The 10647-nt window shown below is 46.8% G+C and overlaps 1 protein-coding gene across 1 annotated transcript in view; it reads right to left on the bottom strand.

Moving 5' to 3' along the window:
* Nucleotides 1-10424, bottom strand: part of SLC17A9 (solute carrier family 17 member 9) — a 36057-nt gene extending 25633 nt beyond the window's left edge. Inside the window, exon 1 of the mRNA XM_048497713.1 lies at nt 9974-10424. Within this exon, the coding sequence (XP_048353670.1) occupies nt 9974-10131 (158 nt within the window). The 5' untranslated portion in view covers nt 10132-10424. The remainder of the gene's footprint in view (nt 1-9973) is intronic.
* Between the last annotated feature and the right edge of the window lie 223 nt (nt 10425-10647).

Below are 10647 nucleotides of genomic sequence, written 5' to 3'. Positions count from 1 at the left end.
AAGAAGAGGAGGAGGAGGAGGAGTTCGGATTTATATTCCCCCTTTCTCTCCTGTAGGAGACTCAAAGGGGCTTACAAGCTCCTTGTCCTTCCCCCCTCACAACAAACACCCTGTGAGGTGGGTGGGGCTGAGAGAGCTCCGAGAAGCTGTGACTAGCCCAAGGTCACCCAGCTGGCGTGTGTGGGAGCGGGCTGCTAATCTGAATTCCCCAGATAAGCCTCCACAGCTCAGGTGGCAGAGCGGGGAATCGAACCCGGTTCCTCCAGATTAGATACACAAGCTCTTAACCTCCTACGCCACTGCTGCTCCCCACGGTTACTGGCAACAGATGCCCTCTCCTAACTAGGTTTCTCATCTCCCAGATTTACAACTGATCTCTAGACTATAAACGTCAGTTCCTCTGGAGAAAATGCCTTTTTGGGAGGGCGGAGTTGAGGGCATCATACCCCACCGAGGCCCCTCCCCCCTCCACAAAGCCTGGCCTCCCCAGACTCCAGACTCAAATATTCAGGAAATTCTCAATATCTCCAGCAGCTGAAACGGAACAAAATTGTCTCATCGGTTCAACAGAATGGTTAGAGAATGTTGCCAGGACGACCAGGGTTGCGCAAAGAGGCACTGGTGCCGGTGTATCATAGAATCATAGAGTTGGAGGAGACCAGAAGGGCCATCAAGTCCAACCCCCTGCCATGCAGGAACACACAATCAAAGCACTCCCGGCATATGTTCATCCAGCCTCCGTTTAAAAACCTCCAAAGAAGGAGACTCCGCAACTTTGTAGGAGCACTTGTTTCCAGCGCAGGGGAAACGAGCAACTCCCAACACACAGTCACATACATTCAGGGGCGGCAACTCTACACACCCTGTTTCCCCGAATATAAGACATCCCCTGAAAATAAGACGTAGTAGAGGTTTTGCTGAAGTGCAAAACATAAGGCATCCCCCGAAAGTCAGACGTAGCAAAGTTTTTGTTTGGAAGCATGCCCGACGGAACAGAACACAGGAAAATAAGACATAGCGCATGTTTGGGAGCAAAAATTAATATAAGACACTGTCTTATTTTCAGGGAAACACGGTACATATCCTAGGGACCAGCTAAATCTTGGAAACCAGCAACTCTACGTTGGCAAATCATGCCAATATAACTTTTGAAAGTTTTTTTTAAAATAGCACAGATAAAATAGTGGAAAGGGTTAACCATGGACAGGTAACAAAAAATAGGGGTCGGCTTCCAAACGAGGCTGCAAATTCTCCCGGAACAACAACCAACTTCCAGACTACAGATAAGTGCCCATGGAGAAAACGTCTGCTTCAGAGGGTAGATGCTGTGACATAATATCCCTGCTCAACTCCATCTAGTCCAGTGATGGCGAACCTATGGCACAGGTGCCAGAGGTGGCACTCAGAGCCCTTTCTGTGGGCACACGTGGTGGAAAATCACCCCCCCACACACACACACACACACATATCTAGGCTAGCCTGGTCACGATCCTTTACCTGGGAGTAAGCTCGGTTGCTGGCAATGGGGCTTGCTTCTGAGTAAGCCCTCCTAGGGTCGTGATTCACCCATTCGAAGCGTTGCACGGTTGCTTCACCAAGCTTGCTCTTGAGTAACGTGCGCCTCGGAGCCAACCATTTTTTCTCAACTAAAACCTCAGTATTCAGGTTAAATTGCCATGTTGGCACTTTGCGATAAATAAGTGGGTTTTGGGTTGCAATTTGGGCACTCGGTCTCAAAAAGGTTCGCCATCACTGATCTAGTCTACCCTCCACAGTCTCTGCCCCCAAATCTCCAGAGATCTCCTAACCCAGAGTTAGAAACCACAGACTGGCCAACCATATCGGCATTCCATTCGTTGATTCCAGCTTGCCAATCATGCAGGACCCCCGAACATTCTTTCAGGCGGGTCGTGACTCCATCTATTCGCCTGAACGCCACTAGGCACAAACAGATGTTAATAATTAAATTGCCCCATGTAGACAAAATGGGGTTTTTCCCCCTCCTGAAGAATTATTAGCCAACTCTCGGTCATGCGCTCCCAGTTTAGGCATCACTGAAATTAGTTCTCCAAAGGGCCCTTCGGGGATAATCTGAAGCAGGGTGTCAAACAAGAGACTTAGGGGTCATATCTGGCCCAACCAAGTCACATTTATGTCATATCTGGCCCTTGTAATAAACAAATTAAACACTCCTGGTCTAAAGAGTGACAGGGCAGCAACGTTATATAGACTCCGGAGCAATAACCGCTTGTACACACAGAATCCTCCTCCACCTGATGCTATGAATGCCCCCCCCCCCTTTGTAACACTTCCAATATCTCAGACACGCTGCATGTGACCAAGTTGCCTTTAATGTCACAGTGAAGCTGGGGAAAAGTCACCCGGCAGGCTTGAGGTGGAGGAGTGGGGAAGCAAACCCGGTTCTCCAGATTAAGAGTCTGCCATTCCTTGGATTAGAGCAACTATATACTGGTTAGAAATCCACCACCATTCCAAGCCAGGCAGTTTTACATGCTTACTGCTCTCTGAACTTAACACTTCAAAGTGGCATGACAAAATAGTTGATAAGATTACAGAAACTGGCATATCCATGGATGAAATATCAATGTTATCTTATCTAGAGACAAAAAAAAAGAAACTGTTAAAAGGAACATTCCTTGAATGGGATTATCAAAGATCTTTAATAGCAGCAAATTTGCTGACCTCTAAATCAATCACTAGTTGAAGCAAAGGGTTGTATGTCTCATTATTTAGTCTATATGATTAATTTTAGATTAAGACGTGCATTCTCTTTAGCAGGATTCAATATTTTGCCATCTGCCTTACTTGAGGGTCGATTCCAAAAAATACCAAAGACCGAAAGATTATGCCCTTGCAACAGCATACAAGTAGAAACACTAGAGCAGTGACGGCGAACCTTTTTGAGACCGAGCGCCCAAATTGCAACCCAAAACTCACTTATTTATCGCAAAGTGCCAACATGGCAATTTAACATGAATAATGAGGTTTTAGTTTAGAAAAAACAGTTGGCTCCGAGGCGTGCGTTACTCAGGAGTAAGCTTGGTGGTAGTCGGTGGCTTTGCTTTGAAGCAACCGTGCAACTCTTCCAACATGTGAATCACGACCCTAGGAGGGTTTAGTCAGAAGCAAGCCCCATTGCCAGCAACTGAGCTTACTCCCAGGTAAAGGATTGTGCTTTAGTTCTTCGCATGAACATCGGTGGGGTTTAACAGTGCTTAACAGGGTTACCTACACTAGGTCTTAGGTTTAATGCTAATAATCGAGTCCAGTGGCCCAGGCCAGCCTAGATGTGTGTGTGGGGGGGGGGGGGGGCTCTGTTTGCGCGTGCCCACAGAGAGGGCTCTGAGTGCCACCTCTGGCACCCGTGCCATAGGTTCGCCACCACTGCACTAGAGCATATCATGTTTCACTGTCCAAATAGGGAATACTTAAGGTACAAGTATCGACTATTGTTTACATCTTTTAATGTAGATATGACAGATGATCAAAGGATAAAGTATTTCCTGGATGGATCAAATCAGGATTTTTCTGAATTAGTTGCCAAGTTTCTGTTGGATATAATTGGTATATCTGCTAAGGGAGATTTGTATATTAAATGATGGTTATTTGAGCTGTAACTATGTTATTCTGGATGTAAAATGTTTCTGGTTACAAAATGTTTTACTGTATGATGCCAATAAAGGCTTTGTGTGTGTGAGTCTGCCATTCTGTACGACTACACCATGCTGGCCTCTGGATGGGAGACCACCAAGGAAATCGGGGTTACTACACAGAAGCAGGCAGTGGCAAACCACCTCCGTTGGTCTCTTGCTTCAGGGGAGCTGCCATGAATCAGCTGATACCTGACAGTAGTTCCCACCACTACCAGCTCAGCTCAAAGCCCGGACACACAATTATGCCTTCATAGGAAACATAAGCAAGCAATGTCCATGTGGTTCCTACTCATTATGGACAGAAGGGTCCAATTAGGAACAGTCTCATAGAATCATAGAGTTGAAAGAGACCGCAAGGGCCATCAATCCAACCCCCTGCCATGCAGGAACACACAATCAAAGCACTCCTGACTTATGTTCATCCAGCCTCTATTTAAAAACCTCCAAAGAAGGAGACTCCACCACCCTCTGAGCAGTGGTGGGATCCAAAAATTTCAGTAACAGGTTCCCATGGTGGTGGGATTCAAACAGTGGCGTAGTGCCAATGGGGCTGGGCGGGGCACGATGGGGGCGTGGCCGGGCATTCCTGGGTGGGGCTGTGGCAAAGACGCAGCCGCTGTGCCGGTCCTTGGGCGGGAAACGAATGCACGCAGGCGCAGGCTGCCACGCACGCCGGTGCACCTCCTGCTAGACTGCTTCAAGTTCTGTGCGCTACTGCTGAGAGAAGGGGCGTAACTAAGGCAAAAATCACGTGGCAAAATCACCAATTAGTAACCCCCTCTCAGCACACACAAATAATTAGCAACCTACTCTCGGGAACCTGTGAGAACCTGCTGGATCCCACCTCTGCCTCTGAGGCAGTGTGTTCCACTGACAGCCCTGACAGTCAGGAAGTTCTTCCTAATGTTTAGGTGGAATCTCTTTTCCTGCACCTTGAATCCATTACTCCTGGTCCTAGTCTCTGAGGCAGAAGAAAACAAGCTTGCTCCCTCTTCGACATGGCATCCCTTCCAAGATTTGAACATAGCTATCATGTCCCCCCTTAACCTTCGCTTCTCCATACTAAACATCCCCAGCTCCCTAAGTCTCTTTGGCCTGGTCCCTAAATCTCTCACTCAAAAGGCTGAGGTGCATCAAGACTAGCCTTGATGTTTGTGTGTACTGGGGGTGGAGAGGGAGACGTGACTCACAAAAAGGTGCCATTTAAATTTAACAGGCTAAAGGAAATGGAAACAAAAAGAGAAAGCTGGATGTTTGGAGAACAACACGAGACAAATAGGCCATCAGAGTTTGGCGGCTTATCTCTCTGGCTACACCAAAGATGCACAAAGGGTTTGAACAGCTGCCCTGGGCTGCTTGTCTTCCCCAGTCATAACATCTTTCAAGGTCTTTGTTGTCATCTCCAGAAGGGTAATGGGTTTGGCCGAACAAGCACACTGATAGCCATGCGGAAGGTGTTTTTTTAAGACACCACGTCAGACTTGCAAGTTGCCTCCATTTTGAAGGCACTTTTAGGGTCATAGATAATGAAATGTATCAAATGTTGACTTACCACAGTGGTCAAAGAACAGAGTTCCCAGAGGGATTCCTGGGATTTGGGGATGAGATAGACCTCAGTCAAGCAAGATACCATAGAGTTGGGGTGTTGTGGGGTTTCCAGACTCTATGGCCATGTTCCAGTAGCATTTTCTCCTGATGTTTCGCCTGCGCAGGCAAAACAGGAGAAAATGCTTTGGGAACACGGCCATACAGCCCAGAAACCCCACAACACCCCAGTGATTCCAGCCACGAAAGCCTTCAACAATACCATAGAGCTCATCCTACAAAGTCTCTGTTTCCCCACAGCTTAAGTTAACCTGATAAAATAAATTATCTCATCCATTTTTATTTAGAATCTTACCTAATACAGTTTCTCAAAGGGAAAGCCCAAAAAAATTTCAGGTTTTATTTATTTAGTAGAGTTAATAGGCCACCCCTCACCTTCTGGGATATATATATGTATATATTTGTACTGTACTGTATTTATATATATGCAATTATTATTATGCAATTATACACATAAACACACACACACACACAGAGAGAGAGAGAGAGAGAGAGGTGGGATCCAGCAGGTTCTCACAGGTTCCTGAGAGTAGGTTACTGATTATTTGTGTGTGCCGAGAGGGGGTTACTAATTGGTGATTTTGCCACGTGATTTTTGCCTTAGTTACGCCCCTCCTCTCAGCAGCAGCACGCAGAACTTGAAGCAGTCTAGCAGGAGGTGCACCAGCGTGCGTGGCAGCCTGCGCCTGCGTGCATTCGTTTCCCGCCCAAGGACCGGCGCAGCGGCTGCGTCTTTGCCACAGCCCCACCCAGGAATGCCCCGCCCCCAGAATGCCCGGCCACGCCCCCATTGTGCCCCGCCCAGCCCCATTGACGCTACGCCACAGTTTGAATCCCACCACCATGGGAACCTGTTACTAAAATTTTTGGATCCCACCACTGTGTGTGTGTATATATACATAATTGCAATATATATATATATATATATATATAATTGCAAAACATGCCAATACAGTACAGTACAAAAAGTACAGCTATAGGATCCAAGTTGGCGAAATAGAAACAGTTGTGTAAGGGGTGGTAACAAACTCATTAATAACCAGACGGAAAGATTGGGGGGCAGGGAGGCCAGATGGTATTTTGGCAGGCTGAACTGTGTGCCTGGTGGAACAGCTGTGTCTTATAGGCCCTGCGGAACTGCCTGCAATCCTGCAGGGCCCTGGTTTCACAGCACAAAGTGTTCCGCCAGACTGGGCGAGGGCTGAGAAAGCACCGGGCCTGGCTGAGGCTAATTGGATTTCTCTGGAGCCAGGGACCACCAGCCAATTATTATTCCCAGATCGAAGCACTCTTGGGGAACGTGCCGGGAGAGAAGGTTTTATATGTTGTAAATATTGTCTCATACTCATTGTTTGTATAGATTGTATTGTTGGTATCACAGATTGTCGGTTGGATTTTTGTGCAAAATATTTGTAACAACTTTTCTGAATTTTATCTTAATCTCTTAATAAACTTGGGGGGGGGGGGGGAGAAAGAGAGAGAAAGCATCCATTTTTTCCAGAAGAGCTGATCTCTAAAGTCTGGAGATCAGTTGTAATTCTGGGAGCTCTCTAGTCCTTACCCGAAGACTGGAAATACTAGCAATGAACCATATGTGTCATTTGTAGCAAAAAGCCCAGTCAAAAATCGAGTGGAGAAGAGGAATTTAGAAAGCATTTTTCATTACGCTAACTGGTAGAGAGATCACAAGCGTTTTCAGATAACATACAAAGACATTGAATACAATCCCTAGTTCAGCACTGATTTGAAATAAAGCAAAAAAAAATTGCTAGCACAATCTTTCCAAACGTTGCTGCATGAACTGAACTCTCTGGAAAGGAAACAACATTGCTGCGTAGATCTAAATCCCATAAAGTGTGTGATGCTATGCAGAGTTCACCAGTTAAAGTTCACTGAAATCAGTGGGTGTCGATGTAACCTCTATCTGTGGGTTCTGTGGGGCAGAACTTGGAAGGAATGGCAAAGAACTAAATTTAAAACAAAATGGTTTACTTCCTTAACAAATAACACTTTTAACATTAACATTTAACATTAACAATTTACAATCCTTTTAGGTTGCCTTTCAAGTCCTTATATTTACAATCTACTGATAATGCCAAGTCCAATTCTTCCTGCTGGTGGTTGGCTTATGAAGACTACAGAGGCTTGGTGAATGGGATCCAAGATGATGAAGGTCCCCAAAAGAACTCCCATCAACGACATACACAGAAAGCCCTTAAACAAGGTGTTAAGAGCTTATCAAGAAACAAATCAAGGTCCCAGCCTGGTAGCCTTGCTTCCTCCAACTTCACCAGTTTTTGCAGCCTTCTGCTGCTTTGAGTCTCCACCCCTTTCTGGGTCAACCCATTCTGGACATAGGGGTTACATCGACAGGAGTAAGACTGCATAGAACTGCACTGATAATCCACATTGAGGAGTAGGTAGAGTGTAGCTCATTAAAAGTATAAACTGTGAATTAAATTCTCCAGTACAATATTCATTGCAACCCTCAGTCACTAGGTGGAAGTATTCAAGCAACCAACAGTGCAATTTTAAAATAACACCCTTAAAATCCCACTGGCTTCAGTGGATTTAGAAGGCTATATCATTCTCTTTAGGATTGGGCTGCAGAGTTGGGATTTAGTGGCAAATTCATTTGCTTTTCATTCAAAGTTTCATCAATACCAGGAATTTCCTTATGAGTGTTAAATTAACACAGGAAAATTAAGGTATTGTGAGCCATCCATTTTTACCGTTGTGAATTGTCACGTTCCTTTTCTAATGTATATTTGAGCTATTGCTGCCCTGAACCCTGTTGGGAAGGGTGGGATATAAAATAAAGTATAAATTTAAAAAAATATTCTGTTCTCACAGCAAGAATCCTTGTGAGCTAGATTGAATAATTGCATGACTGGTCTGTTTTGTGTATCTGATATAGTGTGTGTCCAGGAAAATGTGTGTTACCCTTCAGTTAAGTCTTGCGGTGGGGAGAGTGGGGTATAAATTAAATAAATAAATCAGAATTCTGATATTTTGATTCTAGGGACTGACAGAGTACGAATTACACAACTTTAAGGCTGATAGCGAAGAAACTGAAATTGTTCTAAATGTTCTATTCCTCGTCTCCAACATCACACAAAACCAAGAAATCAGAAAGAGATTAAGGCCGTTTCTGCACGGTCCAAATATCCTGGGTTGAGCAAGAGAAACGCCCTGTTCAGTGCAAGAAGCTCTAATGGTTCCCGGTCCTCAGGGGGGTTAGCCCTGTGCTATTTCCCTCATCCCAGGGTATTCAAAAATCACCAAACTGGCAATTCTTTTCCGAAATCCCAGGGCAAGCTTGCTACCGTGCAAACACCACGGGATCAGAAACACGGGATCAGAAACAATTATCTGGCGAACTGGATTTATTAAATTTATTTATTTATTAAATTTATAAACCGCCCTCCCCCAAAGGACTCAGGGCGGTGAACAGCAGGGGTAAACCATCATTTCAAATCGCAGTATAGAACAATATAAAACATAAAAACAATTCAGCACATACTCAATAAACCCAGGAACTGTAAAAAGCATCTGATGGCATCATATATACTTCCTTCTCGCACCCACGGGAGGCCAGATGTAATGGTCACGATGGTGGAACAGGTCCATCTTGCAGGCACTGTGGAAACTCGGCAAGTCCCGCAGGGCCCTGGTCTCTCTCAGGGTACCCATTCCACCAGGTAGAGGCCAGGGCTGTAAAAGCCCTGGCCCTTGTAGAGGCCAGCCTGATCAGTTTTGGGCCAGGGATCACCAGTAGGTCCTCCTCCAAGGAGCGGAGGGGCCCAGCGGGGCAATACAGGGAGAGGCGGTCCCTAAAGTATACAGATTTCCCTGCTCCCACACATGAAGCCTGCTGGGTGACCTTGGGACAATCACAGTTCTCCCTGAACTCTCTCAGCCCTGCCTACCTCACAAGGTGTCCGTTAGGTGCTGAGGAAAGGAAGGAGTTTGTCAGCTGCTTTGAGATTTCTTACATTGAGGAAAGCAGGGTATAGATCCAAGCTCTTCTTCTTGTGCTCTTGGGGAGGAGTGGGGAATCAAACTCAGTTCTCCAGATTACAGTCCACCTGCTCTTAACCATGACAGCGCTACCATGAATGGGTGGATCTTTAAAAAAATTGGGTTGAAAGGCGGGGGTTTTTTTTCTTTGTGTCAGATGCATGTTTGTGGCCTCTTTCTCCCACTTGGTGAAACTGAGTTTCCCAACTTCCCTTCCTTCATCCTGAAGGGTGATTGACTGTCCTTTGTTGCATGAGTGGAGATAAGATGAATTACGAACACTGGTGTGAAGCAGGGAAATAGAGCATGTCGCCACGTGCGTGTGCCAAATGCTGTTAAGCTGTTTCCGACCTAGGGTGACCCCATGAATTAATTTCCTCTAAAACATCCCGTCATGAGCAGTCCCGTTCAAGTCTTGCAGACTGCTAGTGGTGACTTTCTTTATACAGTCAATCCATCTCAAATTGGGTCGTCCTCTTTCCCTGCTGCCTTTTCCTAGTATTTCCTAGTATTTCCAGCTTTTCCTAGTATTATTGTCTTTTCTAGTGACTCTGGTCTTATAATGTGACCCAAGTCAGTTTAGTCATTTTGGCTTCTAGGAAGAGTTCAGACTCAATGTGATCCAAACCCGCTGAACTGGTTGGATCCCACCTCTGCCCGCATCAGCGCCTTACCTGGACCAAAAAGCATCCGCAGGTCCGTCTCTCCTTGCGCCTTTCTCGTGGTGGTGCAAGTGATGGGCACATCTTGCGGGCTGCAGCTGCTGCTGCTGGTGCGATAGGAGATCTCTTCCGAAGACCTGCGCTCCGGCTTCCCGCAGTCCCAAGGCCATCCAGCTCGCCAACACCCACCCCCACCCCAGACCCTCTTCCTCTTCCTCCTCCGACCCTAAACCCACCAGGATGGCAGCGCCACGGGAGCAGAGCGGAGGAGGAGAGAGAAGCGGGTCAAAACGCCCCACTCTGAACTTGACCCAACTGCTTCTCTCTGAAGGATGCTGATGGGGCGGAGAGAGGCCAGCCTTAACTGGCCCAAATGACCGACTCCGCCAGGCCGGCTTAGCTGCCGCGGGATCGCGCTCGGCTCGTCCTTTGCCCTGGGACGGGAGCTTCCCCCTTTTTGCAAGACACCCACAAGTCCACGTGTCATTTTTGCAGCGTCTCTTCCTGTTTGGGACTTTTCCAGGAAGCCACGGCGACAGCGGGGGGGGGGGGCGGGGGAGAGGGGGCAGACTCAGAGGCGTCTCTCCAAGGGGGCCCGGCCAGGAGATCGCGGAAGCGAAGAGAGATCCACTGGATCCCCGAGGCTGCTGCAAAGCTCTGGGGAGGGAAGAGAGTGACCTGCGCGG

Source organism: Sphaerodactylus townsendi, linkage group LG05 (genome assembly GCF_021028975.2).
Source record: "Sphaerodactylus townsendi isolate TG3544 linkage group LG05, MPM_Stown_v2.3, whole genome shotgun sequence".
Classification (NCBI taxonomy): Eukaryota; Metazoa; Chordata; class Lepidosauria; order Squamata; family Sphaerodactylidae; genus Sphaerodactylus; species Sphaerodactylus townsendi.
This window is presented reverse-complemented; position numbering and strand designations above follow the sequence as displayed.